Source organism: Larimichthys crocea, chromosome X, assembly GCF_000972845.2.
Source record: "Larimichthys crocea isolate SSNF chromosome X, L_crocea_2.0, whole genome shotgun sequence".
NCBI classification, from domain to species: domain Eukaryota; kingdom Metazoa; phylum Chordata; class Actinopteri; family Sciaenidae; genus Larimichthys; species Larimichthys crocea.
In genome coordinates this window covers 2265209-2284543 of record NC_040020.1, presented here as the reverse complement: position 1 = coordinate 2284543, position 19335 = coordinate 2265209, and the positions used below count along the sequence as shown (strand labels likewise).

The window sequence follows — 19335 nt, the reverse complement described above, 5'->3', positions numbered from 1 at the left end:
TTTCATTAAACCTCATTAGTAAAAAAAAAAAAAGCGGGGTGATCAGAACTCGTGTGTGGAAGAGACTTCACGTTCTGCTCCCCTTTTTCATTTCAGTTTTATTTCAGCTGCATGAAAACAACAGCTTACTCGAGACACAGAAAACAACAACAACAAAAAAAGAAATGCTGAAGCATGTAAAAAAAAAAGGCAAAGCGTAAAAATAGTAAGTTTCGGTCAATGTCATCCAAAGTCTCGTGTACCGTGCGGCGCTGCTCAACAATCTGCAGTGCCTCGCTCCAGCATCACAAAAATAAAAGGTCAAACTATGTCTGCACTCCTACTACATACTTTCTTACTTTCTCTTACTAAATGCTTTTTTCTTACAGTTTTGTTCTAACTTTTATCCAACATAAATATTGTTTTTGTCATGAAACTGGGTGGATCATAGAATAATCTTTTTATTTAGTATTTTAGTCATATTTCACTGGGACAGCTCAACAGATAGATTATTAAAAATATATATATTTTTTAAAATGTAAATAAATCCATTTAAATTTAAAGAGATGGCAGTAGTTTTCTTGTTGTCCCCATTTGCACATGGGCTTCCTCCTGTTGCTCTAGATTTTTAAAGACACGTAAGTGCATTGGAGGCTGTAAATTGTCTCTAGGTGTGACTGTGAATGGTTGTCTGTCCGCATGTGTTAGCTCTGTTACAGACTGGTGGCCTGTCCAGGCTGGCTGTACGCCCAGCCCCCTACAACCCTGCACAGGAAAAGCAGGCATAGGTAGAATTGATGGAAAAAGAAATACTCTTTTCATACCTTTGACATTCAGCTTCTTTTAATGTGACACACACTCTCACTGTACTGTAAGTGCTATTTCTGTGCTTATTTGCTCCAGAATTGCATTGTGCCTGCACTGTATATCTATTAGTTCGCCAGGGGGGTTTATAATGGCTATAATGAGATTATGATATGGCATCTATTTCTGTACTATGTTGCGCTGTCATCCCATTTAAAAAAAAATAAAAATCTAATCTGAATCGCTCATCTGGAAGTATTTTTTTCTGCCGCAGGCAATGTGGTGTTTTCTTTTTCCAGTATCCTGTAATCAAACTAGCTGATAGCCAACGTTGCACCTCTTTAAGTTCCACTTAATGAGAACAAGTCAAATTGGCCCATCTATGGCACCACAGCAGAGGGAGTGCAACTTATCTTAATGAGGATCTAGCTACCCATTATCTGCTGGTAACCGGACCAACATGGTACCACCATTATCGTCCCCCCCCCCACCCCGGGCTTGCACATACACAAACACTTTCTCACCCCCTCGTTATCGGCTTTGCCTTCCCCTTTAAGCCCGCTGCAGACAGTGTAACCACATTGGACAGTAATTGTACCTCTCGCTCCTGCCTAATTGAATTGACAAGGAGCCGGAATTGATGTCATTTAACACATTGATCTTGGGAGACAACGAGACAGAATGCCACGTGCCCTCCCTTCCTCCCGCACCTATCTTCTATTTTCTTCACTCTGATTCATCTGCCCATTCCTTTGATTTGCCATGTTATTGCCTATGAATTACCAGATTCATTCCTCATTTCTTTCACCATCCATCGATTTTTAGCATTGTCTTGCCATTTTTTTTATTGCATTTGTTGGAAGGGAGATACAGAAATGTGGTAATAAAAAAATAATAATAAAAAAACGATGATCCAAAAAAAGAATCATCTGCATTTTCATCGAGTCTGTTCATTCTTTTTTTTTCCATACATACTGTAAAAGCTTTGGACATTCGTTCACACAATGCTCATAAATCTTATAAAAAATTATCATATAACAGTTTGGTTTAAGAAATCAGAGAAGCGCGAGGTCAGATGCATTGTTTCTCAGCGCTGTTTAAACATTCTGCTGCACATGTACAGAATAAACCTCTTTATTCGCCATGCACTTAAATCAAGGCCATGGCTCTTTTCGCAGTCCAAAATATTTGGAAAATGGAAAACCAACATACCTGAAACCAAATGCCACATTATTCTGACATGACTGTACATCTTATTCCACCTTTACAGGGTTTGTGGGAAGAAATGCAGTGAAGCAGTTTGCACTGTGGTGCACCACTGAATTACAAGACTTACTTTAGGAGGACCTGCGAGAGTGAACACGCTCAGGGGCCTCAGCCGTTCCACCAGCATGCACCGTACACCAGCCCTCTCTCCTGAGTGGCCAACAACAACTCCACTGCTACTGCTTCCATTACCCCGCACACTAGATGCTTATTTTCAGGCACCCTCCTCTATCTTCCTCTCCCCAACAGAGAATGAATGAGTGCACACCGGGGGGTGTAAAATAATGGATGGGGACAGTTGGGAACATTGTCTGCGAAACACCACGGGGACTTGTGTTTACCAGAAAAAAAACGAACATGCACATTCTATTATGTGGCAGTCAGAAACGAAGCAATCAATGTTGCTGTATGGGAGACAATTGAATCAACAGCAAACTGTGTTGTCAAGCTTTTAATGGCGGTGCATTGGAGAGCACAATTGCTCACACATGGGGCACACCTGGATGGGAATGGGGGGGGAAGTAAAATAGTTTTGCAGATAAACACCGTAGACAGATAAATACAATAATGTGACTCGGTTCATCTCCCTCACTTTGTTTCTCTTTCTCTCTCTCACTCACACACATGCAAGCACATAGAAAAGTTATGAGCGACCCGGACTGAGTATTAGCCTGACACAGTGGCTGCCCTATGATCCGTCACTGTAGAGTGACTTCTATATAAAGTTGGCGATGATCATCATGCGTAGTGTTTTTAATTGGGAGATTTATGTTATTCAGGAAACCCAGCATGAGTAATACGTGTTTTATATAATGCTGAAGGCGTTTAACTGAAGCAGAAGACTAATTACAGCATAAAGGAAGTGTATTTTTAGTAAAAGTAGTCTCCTTAACTTACTGTAGCTGTCATTATGATGCTGCACCGATCTTAAAGACAGAAGAAAACACAGGGAGCTGCAGCATTTATAAGAAAAGCATTCCCGCCGATAAAAGCACCGCTCAGGTGTCGAGAGGAGCTCAAAATAACAGGTGTTGGGGTTCGTCCCGTTAGACTGACATCGTTGTGCTGTTTTAATCTCCTTAACTTAGATTAAAGAGTTCAGAGTTTTGAGAAATAAAACAGCTGGGATTTCTGATTCCAGAAAATTAAAAACATTTTTTTTTAAAAAGGCACAAAGATTTTGTTTACCGGCATGCCTGTTTATGATTGGAAAAATCAGAAGGGTTGTTTGTGTCGTCGAGAGCCTGACAATTTTCCATTTTTCTCAGTTCAATTAAGGTTGTCAATTATACATAAAATCATGTGAATATGCCTGAAGTGTCCTCAGAAAGGTTCCAGTTAAGCCCCCTTTTTATTTTTGGCAGCGAGCATCTTTAATCCTTCGCGTCCCTCTGGTGCCTTAATGACACATTAGGCTCTTTAGGCAGCACAATGAGTAATGCTGTCATGTCCTCTGCTTTGGCATAGACGAGCTTGTCTGTGCGTGCGCATCAAAGTGTAAGTGCTTGTATGGGTGCGTGGCACATAATGGAAGGCAACTGGATGCTATCTTAATTTACCCTCACCCCCCCTCCACGTCACTCAACTATTAAATGGCTAAAAGCCATTTTCTGTATGTCAGAACACAGCCTGTGAATGCAGTAGAACCACATGCCCCGAGTACAGTAGACATGTTCAGGGTCAAGTGAGGTTTCCGGTCATCAATGTGGGACTGAATCTCAAACATATTGTTCACATTACAGTGCCAGCTTTCTTCCTTTCGGGTTGGCACATTACTCTGCAAAGAAATGACTGCATCGTGTGATTGCTATTAGGAGAGGGGGGTGACTAACTGTAGTGTGAGCTCGGAGACAAATGGCTCATTCTTAATGTTTAGCATCCACATGAAAGAAAACTCGTGCTATATGAGCCTTGGCCAAGGGCAAGCCAGCAATACATTAGAGAGAAAGGGGAATCATATCTGTTTTTATGGCTACAGGCTCTTTTCATTGAGCAGCACTTTTACATCAGTGACCTTGCACACATGTGAATTCCCCACGGCACGCGTTCACATTACGACACATGTTGAACTTAGAGTGTGACAAATCTAGACTGGAGACATTTCTAAAAGATTGTGGTTGTTTTGTTGTGAAGTTGGCACCTCCTTGAATGTCAAAGGCTTTTTCTAAGACAGCAGAAGAGAAAGTGGGCTTGGACTTTTAAACTTCCAAAAGTGGTGCCCTCTCACTAAAGTGCTTTGCTACAACTCTCATACCTCCCGAGCCAAATAGGACTTAAAAGAAAGAGCTCAGGTAGTCAATGTCACTGTGTTTTAGGCTGAGTTTACAGTCGCAGCCCTCCCTCTCTGCTGCTCTCTCTGAAACAGGAGAGCCATATGTGGAAACAGTAATTTTACAACATGATAGAGACCAAGGCGTTGAAAGTGACCATCAATTGTTAACCTTGGGGCGAGTTTACAATGAGGTGGGTGTTTGATGAGGTCTCATTTAGTTCTTTGTGACACATAGATATGAGGCGTTCTGTTCCACTCAATTATCAAAAGGGCAGGACAATAGTGCAAGCAGCACAGAGATAAGCAACCACATTTTGTGTCTCATTAAACGGGATAATGACTAAATAGCCACTTTAGGTAAAGCCCCATTTTTTTCTGTCGCTGTGGTCAGTTTTTTCTCTTTCGAAACAGACACGGGTGAATAAAAAATCCATGTCACCGGGTATGTGTTTTTCTGCAAAGGCTGATTAGCATTTGGCTTGTTCGTCTTCGTGCTATGCTTACTATGCTGGGCAGAATTGTCAGATGGTTGCCTGGAAACTCATTTTGTACGCTGGTATTGCTTTTCACCATGTCCATCATACTGCAGACCAATTTTTCTTCTCTGCAAAAATACTTCAATAAAAGAAGTAACCACCTCGACATGTTGATTCAGCAGATTTGTTTTCTAGTCTTTTCGTGATAACTTGTTTGCACACAACATGAATCTAGAAACAACCTCCTCTTTAGGATTTTAGATGTTTAAGAAGCGATTTAAAAAAAAAAAGAAAAGGAGATGAGCTACTCTTTTTTTTTTCCATTCGTCAGGTGTCGGAATGAAAGGACAGAGTAATTAACATGAATCGTTATTTATGGACCTTTTAGTTTGAAGTCTGGTGGCATTTGACTTGAGCGTTGATTGAGCGTACCTGAGGGAGGGTTAGCAGTACTGCAGTAAATGTGGCACAATCTTTACTTTTAAGAGCACACTCTTAATTTGTGTCCAAATTCCCACAGTCGCTACTCCTAACTTTAACACGTAACACTTCCAGAAACAACCATCAGCATATATAGTCATCAATACACTTGAAATTCCACATTGTCTAAACAACCGTCTTCTAACAAGAACAGAGTCTATCCCTGAATAGAAATTAGAAAGCATCCTTTATCACGCTGTGGCAACCTCTTAAGTGCTATGCAAATATCTATTGAACAAATTAGTGACAATATTTTACAGTTATCTTTGTGAAGCTTAACTTTTATTCTTATAGAACAGCACCATTAAGATTTTACCACTTCCCAGTGCCTGAGACACACATGTATGCATTTCTCTGAAGGGATCAGAGGACAGGATCATTTATATGTGTCCCCGAGTAGAAATTATTCATTCCAAGACACTGACAGCCTCTTTCTAACCTTCAGGCCAAGTTTCCATCCCAAGTTTGATAGTAAAAGTGGAAATCCTATAACTAGAATAGTATAAATCACCACACTCTTCTCCATGGTCTCTGAGCAAAAACTGTAGAGCTTGTAAGTGGTAAATGGGGCACCCATGTGGCATAGTGAAGCCTCTTCCTTTGACAGGCTTTTGCAATGAACGCAATTGGTAATATGTATGAAAGATGACAAGAGATCCTGTCCGACTTTTACCGGTTGGTCAGGATGTGTGGTAAACGGGGAATAGGGAAATCTGGAATAGCAGTGGGACACCCTGCTGTCAGGTGAGAAGAAGCAGCTGGTGACTCTGCGTGTATCAGGTGAAGCACATGGTAGTCAACGCCGTCCTGAAACCACCGGTAGGAGTTGGCAGTGACAGGATGCGCAGCACACGGGGGAATTGGCGACAACTAAATTGACAGTTGCCAGATAAGCCAGTTGCTAGATAACATACCAAACTGCTTGAGTCATGTTTTCACCGAGTAAACATGAAACGTCATCACAGTGCATGTCAACACATGTTGCTGTGTTGAAGTGTATTTCCATAATTGCCCATTTACTGTGAAAACACTGTGAAGTTCATGGTGCGCTGTTGGTAGTCAAACAAATACAATCTGCTTTAACTGGTGTTTTTTTTTCTTTCTTTCTGTCTTTGTTTCCTTTCACAGACTGGCAGGAAAGAGAAAGGTGACCCATTGAACTCAGCCATTGACAAGATGACCAAAAAGACCAGGGACCTGCGCAGACAGGTGAGTACAGTACATGTTTCGTTCTGCATCTCAATCTCCCTTTTAAACTGCATCTATCTTCTCTCAAAGACTTTTTACTTAAATGTCACATTAAAGGTTAGGGCTGACAGTAGTTTTTTTTTAATGTTCTCAAGATGCTATGAAAATACGAAAAACCAACATTGTCTTTGCCCGTCTCTCAACACTTTCAGCCTTTCAACTCACAGTCTTTGTGAGGTACAGGAACAGAGCATGGGCTTAGCGCAACCTCACTGCCACTAAAGATCATATAATCCTTATAGATTACGGATTGCAGGGGTTAGTTAGGAAAATGTTGCTCTTAGTGAACCTGGACAGGTCACCAGTAACACACACACAGTGACCATACACATACGACCAGAGTACATCATTTATGCCCACACAAACAGGTGCTATCCACTGACACACCGTGCCACTACGTTTGATGCCGTTAATGCCCAAGTCGGTTACACTTTAGAGCACTGCGTAAAGTGCTATGTCATGAACTAAACTGCACTCCAACATTACAAGTTATTCGTTTGTAGTTAGACATTGTGAACTAAATAGTCTGTGCCAAATATTCTAGTGAACCGTCAAATGAATTTCAAGTGTTCACTGATATTGATCCCTGCCCTACTTTTGATTCTCAGAGGAGTCGTACCAGTGTGCTGCAGTAAAGTTCCCATCCATGAGCTGCCCAATAGACATGGATAAGTAGATGCCCCATGCTCTTATACACAATGTCAAAACTCAAAATCAATATTGATTTATTTTTTAATTTCAGATAAGATTCATTTCAAAAAGAGGACGCTTAATGAGCGCACAGAAGTGCCTCTTGATTTCATACAATCATCCAAGTATTCTTCTGAGATTATTTCAGTTCTAATGAATTCAAACTCAGATTTCTATGGCTATGGCTTGGAGTACACATCTTTTAGTAAAGAGTTGATTACGCTCGAGCTGGCATCTTGCCCAAGAAAGAGCAAAACCATTCATAAACCATCCGTCCGTTGTGGTCGCTGAATACAGTTTCCCAACAACCTTTTCCTGTCACGCTGCGCAGAATATATATTTTCATTTTGTACAGGAAAGGCACTCTGGAAAAATTGACAATAGCAACTACCTGCACAGAGTAGCTGCAGTTGTGTCCTGTCTGACCTCTTAAGACCAGGGGATCATTCCAGATGGGAGGCTATAACTCTCCCTCCCGTTGGGCATTTGGTGGGGCTGCCTGACAGACTGCCAGGCGGTACTCACACTGACAGGATGTTCTATTGACTCAGGAGTTGGCTTGACAGAATAGGCGGTCTGTTTGAGCTTTGAGTTTAGATGGGAGGGCAAACTCACAGCACACATGGAGGCATTACGTAGAGCTGTGATACTGTAATTATGTCAAAACGTTTTGAGTTTAGCAAGTCAGTAGCAGCCATGTAGAGACGCAAGACCTTCCTGAAGGGAGGAGCACGAGTGCGTGTTTCCATTGTGAAAAAAGGAAGGATCAAATATTAGAGCAGACAAGCGCAAATGACAGACACGCTTGTGAAATGGGAGCAGGTAAGACTGAACGAGCCTTGTGACAACGCCGCCAGAGAAATACGGCATTGTTTTTCGCTTTCATGCTGTTGTGTATGCGTACGAGACAATGCTAAGCTGTCTGTTATCCAGGGCAAATTCAGTAGATGTCAAGCATGTCATTCCCACCCCCGTTTTGTTTTCTTGCCAAATCTAAATTTTCACAACACCACCCAGGCTGGCGGAGACAAAGCAGGGTCGCATAATTATGCAGCTTTTTTTTTTTTGTTTGTTTGTTTTGTGTCATACAAACGTTAAAATAATGTTTCATTACCAACATGACATTAAAAGAATCTTCCAATCTTCCATCCAAAAAGACAACCGAAGGATGCGCAAGCAAATGTTGAACCAACCTTCATGACTGAAAAATTACAGCCTGGCTGCCAATCATTACGCAGTTTATCTTTATTTACAATAGATATTAATCATTTGTATCTCCCTGATGAGACACCTTCAGTCAGCACTGGAGTGCTAAATCAAAGCTATGCCCTTTCAGTCATATTTCTTTTGTGTGTGTTTTGTTTTTTGGTGAGATGTACACAATAGGAAGTATAGCATTGAAAAACCTTTGTTTTTTGGGAGTTTTACCCGCATATACACTGACACACACACACAGTGTGTTAGATGCCTACACACAAGGCTCTTTGAAAGCTTGACTATATCACTCAGTGTGGCAGCACACTGAAATTAACATATGTTGCTTCTGGCCAAAAAAAGATAAACAACTCTGTACTCACTTTTTGACATTACGTCAAGGCAACGAGCAGCAGTTTAGCAAGACCCTGTCTTTGCCTTAAACTTCATCTCCATAAGTCAGTGCCCCCTATGCTTTACAAGCCTTTTAGCAGCAGGTGAGTCTCCACTTTCCTGCTGTACATATGGTGCTGGCAGCAGCAGGGCTCCTTTTATGCTGACCCTCAGGGGCCTGTATGTAGGCAGTAATAGCCACGGTGATCATTGCAATTGATGATAAAGTCCTAAAGGTGTATTATATATGTTGGCTTTCAACAGTAAGATACTGTATTTTGAAGTAATTATGTAGGCTTATATAGAATGAATAGCCATGAAAAGCAAAACAGAATACACAATAGAGAGACGAGCAAGTACTGGAAAATGTAGCATGGTCACCTCTGGTCTTGAGGCTGGATGTATATAAATATATACATAAAAATAAACCAGTAACCACTGACGGGAGGCTAAAATAGGCAATATAATCCCATTCCTTCAATTGGTTAAAAGTTTGACTTTAATTTAAACAAACTTCAGGCAGGAGACACTTCTGGCCCAGAAATTAATAAATATAATTACAGTTCTCCAAACAGGTTATCATTTTTCTACCTCAGGGTTAGCGGATTAAAAATGTGTCCTTTTGGGATTGTTTTTATAAGGAAAGAAAAATCTTACATGTATTTTAAGTATGGCATCAGAACAGAAGGCCGGACAAATAGCACTCCAGGTTTGTCAGTTATATGTAAAATAAGTACGCCAATTAAAATAATGAAATCAAGGTCAAGTATCTTGAGATATCTATTAACGATGCTGTTTTTTTATGCTGACAGTTTTTGAATAAGATTCTGCTATCAATGTCACCAGATGCTACAGATGCTATAGATGCATGCATCTTCCACATAACAAAGTGCGTATATTTGCAAATAATATTTATGAGAGGAAGAACATTTGGAGAGCGAAAAAGAACCTGTATCTGATCCCTGTGGTACACCATAAGTAAAATTAGCAGAAGAGGATTCATTATCAGTTAGAGCAGAAATGTTCAGTCTGTTTTAAATCAGTTTAGGACTGTCAGAAAAACTGAAACCCACCTCGTCAGATGATTATAAAGTATGCCATGGATATCTATGTCAAGTGTGGTGAGATTCATCGGTGTCAGAACAGAGCACAGCTCAATAATAGTATAATGCTCCTCTGAAGAGTTTAACCTTTCTTTTGATGATTTTCAAGGCAAGATAATCCTGATCTTCTAAAGAAATTTAATTCATTATCTTTCAGACTGCACTGAGCTAAAATGTTATTTGTGTGGCTTCTTGAGTTTAAACACACATGAAAGCAGTTTAAAGGTGAATGATGAACTGAAAAGAGTTGTAACTTTTATTTTTATTTAATACTACTTTATAAATCAACTGCCTATATGTATTCATTCAGTTTGCCTCACAGATCATCACAATCTCTACTTAACCTGAGCCAAAAGTTTTAGGTGCCTAACTCTAACCACGGGTTTTATCCCATACACACAATCTTTCCCTTACTTATTATATTTCAGAAAGTTAGAATCCAAAAAGAATATACAATCCACAACAACAAAAAATAAAACTGTCAACTCGTATATCACTGGTGTAATGTTCTTATTACTTGGAGGGATTGCACATTTTGACACTGTGTCCTGGTGAGTGGCAGACATTAAATCATGGTAGACAATAAAGATCAAAAGTTGCAGAATTTACTCAACTCAAGCTATACAACCCATTACTCTTGAGCCCCACGTGAAGCCCACATGCCCATAAAACTAAGGTTATAATGCTTAGTCATTGTTTTTTAGTTCACTAAGTCCTTAAGAAAATGGCAGTCACATCAGCAAATACAAATTCAATTTAAATTTCACATGAAATCAACTGAGCTTTGACCTTATTTTCTGATAACGGAGTTGATGAAGTGTCTTAACAGATCACAGGAATAAAATGTCAAGGCGAGAGCTAATCCTAGCATTCTGCAGCTCAGTAATTAGCCCACCAACTCAAGCTTGAAAATAAGCAATCCAAACTGGAAGTTGTTAAGGAAATTGTTCCGATTATTTATCCACATACCAAACCTTGAATGTTTTCTGAAATTCTTCATATTATTAAAAGTGCATTGGTCTGCTCTTCAGCATCATCCACTTTTCCAAGTCTCTTAGTCCTAAGATTGGGCTTCACCAAGTCAGGCTGGTCATCAAGCCTACATTACCATTAATAAATAAATGCATTTATAGGTGCGTTAATGCATTTGAATAAATTCCCTTACTTTCTTAATGCAGTAGATGGCTGCCCTGTATGTATAGCATGTGACTATCTTGAAAATCTGAGACTGGAGTAGTTGCGTAAGCCATCACTCACTTGCAATCAGTAATAGTTGTTTTTTCAAAATAGGGTAATACCGTAAGAGTATGAACGCCCTTCTTGTGCATGTGAAGTGCTGTTCAATTTAGAAGTCTTTGAAACATGGAAAGCAGTGTTTTTTAGTAAGAACCCTCGGAGAAGAGACTGCCTCTCTGACAGAAAAGAACATTGAGTAGTTTGTTCAGTTTCATAATAACAGAGAACAGGTGCAAAATTTTGCACTTACTCAACAGATATAATGCCTACATTTACAAAAAATAAGTTCCGGCCCATCCATAGCTGTCATACGAAATGAGAATGTTTTAGCCTCTGCCCCCTTTTAGCTTAACACTAAGGAAGCACTTCACATCTTACCTTCTAGGTAGTTTTGGTAATTATTGTTTAGGTAAAAACTGTAATTAACAGTACAGATGTAAAAAAAAATGAAGATGGTGAGAGGACATCAATGAGACAGTGGGGAGATTTAAATAAAATTATTATCCTTTTGATTAATATTCACCAAGTAACCAACCCAACAAAGTTGTTGGAAATGAGCCATGTGTTCTACCCCCTGTCATCCAGCCTGTAATGAATGCATCTGTCAAGTCATCTCTCTGGGCTGTATTTTGACTGATGGCTGATTCCTCGATTCCCTATAGCACAATTGCTTCGCATATTTTCCCTCTCTCGTTTTCCCCCTCTCTTTCTGCTTTGGGATGTTGAAATCATTTCCATTTCTGTCATTAGTTCCTTGATTAGTACAGCTGTTTTTAATTGTTGAGGGTTATCAAGTTAAGGAGGAACAGCTGCCACGAATTTTTGTCAGCTGTAACTCTTTGTGTAGACTAACAATTCAAGATTATCTGTTAATCCTTTCGCTCTCCTTTCCTGCAAAATGTTTTGAGGCTACATAATAAAGTTTCATTAGTCATGCCCTGGAAAATACGCATCCATGAAGGATGCCTACATGACATACATGAAAAGGGTTTGTTCGTAAAAACAAACTCAGAGAACCTTCCCCCTCCATTGAGCATTTTCGCTTGACACTCACGTCAGCATCAGTCAGCCAGTGTGCTCCCTGACACCTAAAAGTTAGGGATGATCCGGTGAACATAGGGGGGCATCCTGCAGCTAAAAGGTCAAATATTCCCCTCAGTAGTTGTTAGAAACAAAACTAAAGAGAGTCATTTGTCGGGTAGCCAAAGACACGACTCCAAACGAATGCTAATGTTGCTCTGTATCTGCTCGTTGTGTAAATTGGCAATTGTTTGCTAACAAGTTCGCCACATCAACTTAATAAGGTGATAATATATCAGTGTTGTTTTTACAGCTTCAAGGTGACATAAACCAATCGCAATTACAAACACAGCCATACATACAAATAATAATAATACTACAAAATGATTTAGTCTGCTAAGAGGACCAGCTTGGTGAATCCAGACTGCATCTTGCAGGCAAAGCTTACTCATGCAAAGCTAATGCCAGACAGATTGTTGTTATAGGATAAGTTTCTGCAGAACCTCATGACAGGACCCCAAATGACAATTTATGTGCTTGTCTTCAACTCTAGCCTAGACAAGCTTAAGTTGCACAATTGTGCACCCTGAAACTTTTGTGTTTGTGGCTGCCAGGGCCTGTCGCCACAAACGCTGACTTGGTTGAGCGTTACTTTACGTATGTTATACTGGCAGTGATTGCAGTTACTGAATAAGTTTGATTATTTACAATTCAGTACTATTGAAAAATTTGATTACATGGCTCATATTATCAGAATCTCGAAACCCACAGTCAGTGCGTCATGAGAAATATCTGCCAGTACCAGTTCTCCTTTGGGTGCATAAACACTTCAGTGTTAAAGCAGCATTTATGCACCCTTCCCTAGTTTCTAAATCTGGATTCCCCTGGCTAGTGTTTTATTTTGCCGGACACATTAAATGGAAACTCTGAGATGAGGTGTCTAATGTGTTTGTCCTTAGATTGTTGATGATCAGTCAGTCCCACTTTCCCCCTTTCATTTCTCCACTCTCCTCTCACTAATCATGTTCCTATGCTCCCTGATAGATATCATATATGAGAGCTATTACTTAATTTTTGATTTACTCAGGCTGTTTCTCCTCAGCCGTGACTCCAGCCGTTTACGGTGTGATTGCTCTTGACATTTTAATAAGAAACTTTTCTGTGCTGACCCTAAGGTACACACCACTATGTGTTCTGAATCACAAGTGAAACATAACAGAAACCGAAATGCGACTGTAAACATTTGGAAATCCAGCACAGTCCAGTGTTCCCTTTCAAATTCAGATTCATGGTTTCCACTCTTTTGCATGTATTAACACTGTTGAATTGTAAACAAGTCAGAGTTTGCCCATGAATGCATGCATGTATTCGTGTTCACGTGGTGACTCCTTTGAACATGGATTCATTTCTTTGTTTTTGATCGTAGAGAATGCTTGCAACACTTTCCTTTCGTGCATCTGTTTCTCTGACAGAGCAGGTGTCTAATCCCACAAAACGCAAACAGTTTCTTTCTTAACAAGCAAATGCACCAAATTAATGCTAATCTCATCTTTGAAGATCACATAGACCTCCCACTTATCACGCAGATACACGTACATTCATCTGTCGAGGTTTGTCAAGCATATGCATCATCTTAATTATGTCACAGAGCTTCTTGTTTGCCACTCCAGTATCAGGTGGGATTGGTTGGTGTTAATTTTAGCTACTTCTAGTCTTTGGATGAGGGAAAGAGGTGTACAGGATAAGAGACATGATGGAGGGATAAGAATCTGGGATAGCAGAGCCATTTAGACAAAAGTTCACGTCTTGTTTGTCTTGAATGAAAATAACATGGGTCCAATAAAGAGCTGAACCACATAATTCATGTATTCATTAATTTGCTCACTTTTAGGTAGTTCCAATTGGCTAAATGAACCAGAATCATTAAAAGGGCGCAGTGTAACATTGATTATGTACCCATTGATCCTCACTATAGAGTACACATTTGTGGTCGCACAAACAACAGATGCATACATCTGAAGAATTATACACGTATTTGATTGTTGAAACATCTCATTACACAACCATTAAGTATTAATATGCTGCTGTAACAGCCTCCATTCCTCTGCAAGGATTGTGCCACAGTAGCATAAGTGAGGTCAGTCACTGAAGTTGGGTGATTACAGTAGGTCCGGCTCACAGCTGACCTTCCAATTCATCCGAGTTGTTGGATGATGTTGAGGTCAGGGCAACGTCCAGGCAAGAGTCAAATGCCAGACTCAGAAAACCATCTGTATGGACGCTGTGCATGAAAGTTCAATGCTGACCTTGGTAAAAAGGTAGCTTTCAACAGCCTCACTTTGTGCATCAGGGCATTGGCATGTTAAAAAACAGAAATGTCTCTCCCCAGATTGTTGTTTTGAATATCACTGTATCTTGTAGCATGAATATTTAATTTGATTAAAATGAAATAGCCCAGCTTAAATCAGCCCACACATGTCCACATAGCCTGTATCTTTCTACATGTCAGGAAAAACAAGCTTGGCGGACTGCTTTGTTTCATTCGTACCATATCTCCATAGACTACATGTTGCCATCCACCGTGTTAATAGCATTCTGGAAAAATAAAATGCATGTATGTACAGTAAAATGTATATCAGAAATGAAACCACATCAACACCCACACAGCCCACCATGTACTCTAAAATATTAATATGTAAAACAAAAAGCCGTTGCATTCAGAGCTCAAACTAGTCTGGCACAGCATGGCCGGGAGAGACAAATAGCTGCCCCGCTAACTTATAATGAGCCGAGCCTTTTGCTATCTATTGGAATTCCAGGTCTATTTCCTTTAAGTGTTAGCGAAATACAGAGGGAGTGTTAGAGGGGAGACGGTGGGGGTGGAGCATGAAGGGAGGTGAGATCTGAAAGATTGAAGATGGATTTCTGTGGGAGTGGTGTGTGGGAATTAGAATGCTGATGGTGCAGGAGAGACTGCGACTTGGGAAATCACTCGTCTGTATCACTTCTCCACTCAAACCCACCATCAGAATCAGTTTCGCTGTTGGGCATTCATAAGTATCTGGAGGCCTCGCAGTCTCTTACACGTACCCTATGCATATGCACCTGTATATGCCATCGGATGATAGCTCCCTTTTACATATCTTTTGGGAATGTCGATCAGTTTTTTTTTTTTTTTTTTCATTTCTGGGAACAAAAAGCAAAAAAAATAATAAAGAAGAAGAAGACGTGGTTTAGAGATTGACTCCTGAATCGATACTGTTAAATGAAGATTCCAGACAGGATTTTACTGCTCAACAACAGCTGTGACTATCAGCATCTGTTGTTGGTGGTTAGGTGCCAACCACCTATTCTATTCCATTCATCAGTGTAGCCACTTTTTTTAATAGAGATTTTGTCTATTCGCTCTTGTTGCTAGGATAAACAGAGCAAGCCAGGTTATGCCCAAGGCTAAGAAAGGAGACACTCAACGCAGCTAGAGCCATGATATCGATTAATATTTCATATACTTATTTACTTTGTATCCTGGATGGAAGGTAGAGAAAGATCAGAATAGGTCAGGATTAAGGAGCAAACAAAGTTGCACGTATATGCTTCCCTTTGTATTTTGGTATCACAAGAAAGGGGAAGAATTTATTTTATTTGTTCATTATCTGCTTTTGTCTATCTGAGTTGCACCTATATGTTATGATATCGACTGCTGATGTACACCTGCAAGTCAGTAACAACAACAACTTGGAACTTAAAGGAATCTTTCTACCCTGTTCCGGTCATCATATAGATATTTTCTCCATGAGTATATAATGAGTTTTACGGATACATACATACATACATTTTATTCCACCCGTTTTCCCGTGATAACGAGATAATTCATTCGAGGTCTCGAGAAAACAAAACGATAGTCTAGTGTATTAAATCATTGCAGGAAACATCATTTACTGTAGCAATGTCAACTGCAGTCAAGTGAGCAGACGTTCGTCTTTTCCTAATTTCAAGTGCGCCCGTATTACAGAATGATGTATGGCAAATGCATGTAGTCATTTGCCATACATACAAAAGGCAATATTTGTCAGAAATTTTGGATCAAGAGATTTTACAGTAGAGTAAATATTGCACATAATGCCTTTTTTCAATTCAAAATAATCTGAGAATGAATTGCTCAAAAATGATACAGTAAATATGCTTTATATATATTTATTATTGAGTGAGTGAACAGTCAGGATGGTCCTGAGATCAAGTGTATAAACCTCTGTCAGAAATTATGGATCGAAGGGATTTTACAGTGGCGTAATAGGTTTGCTCGCTCCGTATCCTGGACTACATGCATTTGCCATACATTCTGTAATACAGGCAAATCAGGAAAAGACGAACGTCTGCTCACTTGACTGCAGTTGATGTTTCCTGCAATGATTTAATTAATTATCTCGTTATCACGGGAAAACGGGTGGAATAAAATGTATGTATGTATGACCCTTTAGGGCTTCCGTAGGGTTTGAAAATTCTATAGAAACATTTAAATGATCTACTACACTTACTAACTAAACCTGTAAATCCATTTTAGTTTTTAAAATGTGCTCTAGCTTCATTCATAAAATGTATTTTCACACTACTCTAAAATGTCTGTATGCCCATTTCTAAACCTTCCACTTGCCAATTAATGCATTCTGATACTTTCTGCTTATGTTTCTGTTTTTTTTTTTTTATTTATTTCATATATTTGTCAAAGGACAGTATTTTCACATTTCTGAGTATACTTACCATTTTAATTTTTCCCAGGGTGAACACACTACAGTCAAAAAAAAACCTGATTAGAATTAGTATTAATTTATGACACAGTGATAGGTTGTGGGCAAGGCAATTAATTATCCACATTCAAAATGCAGCTCAACACCACTCCCACCTCTCCATTCCACTCCATTACTTTATTTACTGCAGTGAAAAACACTGGTGAGGTAATCACAGCTAAGCTGATGCAAGTCTGTTCTCCAGCGAGTGAAAAAAAAAGATATAAGAAATAATCACAATTCAAAACCGCCACAATCTATGAGCCTTTCAGAAATGTCTGATGTTTTGGTCTCGCATTGCATCTCAGTACACAGCTCATCAAATCAGTGATCTGGGATTATAGAGTTCTGGATAAAGGAGAGTGTGGGCTTCAGGTTGTTTACAGCATTTGCAGACCTGTCATGTCCACTAGACTGGCCAAATCTAGTCTCTTTCCAGAGGCTATAGTGATGGATTATCTGCCCCGGGGAAAGCATAATTCACCATTGTTCTCCTTCGCTCTGTGGACTGGCAATTAAGTTGGTAATTGCTGCAGGTTATTTAAGTGCGACTGACAGACTTACATTTGATTTTTTTTTTTCTTTTTTTTTTGTTGGATAAATGGATTTTCCTCGTCAGTCACAGCTATCGCTCATACCCTCTCTAATGGTGTTTCAACATGTTTAATTCAGGAATACGGTCACAATGTTTGCTTTACATCTAATTACAGAAGAGAAGTCAAACTAATGCCCGTCATTGTTATTGTCAGTGTCACTTCTTACTTTAATGTCATCATTTATATATCGTGTGGAGAAGCGATAAGTGAAACGGCCCTAAAGAGATTTCTGTCTGTGTTAGCTCACCCACGGGTCACGTGCACACTACTTATGCTCTTTTAGTTTGCATAGACGGTAATTGTGTTTGATAATTGGGAGTGATGTGTTCAAGAAATCTGGGGAAAAAAAAAAAATTAATTTAATTAATATAGCACTTTCACTGCTCATGCTGCTCTTTTTTCTCTACCCTGGAGTTATTTTTATGTTACTTTTACAATTACAACCGCACAATATACCAATGATGAAATACGCTATACTCTAATGTAAACTGAATTAAATGTGTTAATGATTTCTGTTTTAGGGCAACATCCCTACCACTAGTGCTTCTACTCTTTGCGGTGCAGAGATTTAAATAAATTCATGACATATACTAATCTAATTAACGACGGTAGCTTTCAGACTAAAGAGTTGCCTTAAAATAAACCAACAGTGATTCTACATGCATAGGAATCCACTTCCTTTCCCCTGTAGTGTATCCTCATCTGTCTTAGTGCTGGTCTCATGTGACGTACTCCCTCTTTGTGTAAGATAAAGGACTTGTCTGATGTGGCTTCTGTACTGTTCCCTCTGGCATCTCATCAGATATCCAAGTGAGTAGCATCAGGGTCCATTTACTGTCTTATAAAACAACCGGTCCCCTGCCACTTTGGTACAAAATGATTCCATAAACAAAGATATAAGTTGCAAAGTCTGCCCCAGTAAAAGGCCTTATGGGAAAAACGACACCTTACAAGCAATTTACACTCCTGCCCATTGAGAGTTCACCTCCTCTTTTTTTCCACTCACCCTCTTGCTTTGCCTCTCTCACTGTCCTTCCACCCCATTATGTTCCTACATCACATTCATTACAATGCTAAGTGATATGTAATCATTGCCAAATGTAATACAGTGAAGTCATCTGCAGTGTTATTAATAATATGACCTCTTCCCCATCTCTCTTTCTCTCTCTCTCCTCTCTCTCTCTCTCTGTGTTCTAGTTGAGAAAGGCAGTGATGGACCACATCTCAGACTCTTTCCTGGAGACCAACGTGCCTCTGTTGGTGCTTATTGAAGCGGCTAAGAGTGGAAATGAGAAGGAGGTCAAGGAGTACGCCCAGGTGTTCCGTGAACATGCTAACAAGCTGGTGGAGGTCAGTCATGATTTATACATAAGGGCACAAACGTATACGCACATACATCTATTCTTATTCACCAGTTTTAGAAATTATAGCCATCTGCAAGTTGGGTACAAATATATGAGCTATGCAGGTCAGGTCACCACAGTGGTGCCTAGAATTAAGACTTCAACCAGTACACACCTTCCTCACTAAAAGTCAGAACAATATGTCTAAATAAGTGTAAATGCAAAGTGAGAAATAATTGTTTTTTATTAATTGACAGTTGTTAGAGAAACTGCATCAAAGAATGCCGACAGAAAATGTGTTGCATTGTGAAGCGGATATGTAATTAACTTGAAAAATATTGTTTTACATACACTTCTATTCACACAAACATGTTCTTGACTCTTGCAGTGACCTTGTGAATATTCTTGCTTTAACATTTTCTCCAAGACAGTGGATAATTGTTATTAATGT

At 39.6% G+C, this 19335-nt stretch overlaps 1 protein-coding gene across 2 annotated transcripts in view; it reads left to right on the top strand.

Annotated features, from left to right (window-relative positions):
* Window positions 1-19335, top strand: part of ctnna2 (catenin (cadherin-associated protein), alpha 2) — a 290592-nt gene that overhangs the window by 202016 nt on the left and 69241 nt on the right. For both annotated transcript variants that reach the window (XM_027283799.1, XM_027283800.1), the window contains 2 exons: window positions 6406-6486; window positions 18739-18891. In XM_027283799.1, coding sequence (XP_027139600.1) covers window positions 6406-6486; window positions 18739-18891 — 234 coding nt within the window. The remainder of the gene's footprint in view (window positions 1-6405; window positions 6487-18738; window positions 18892-19335) is intronic.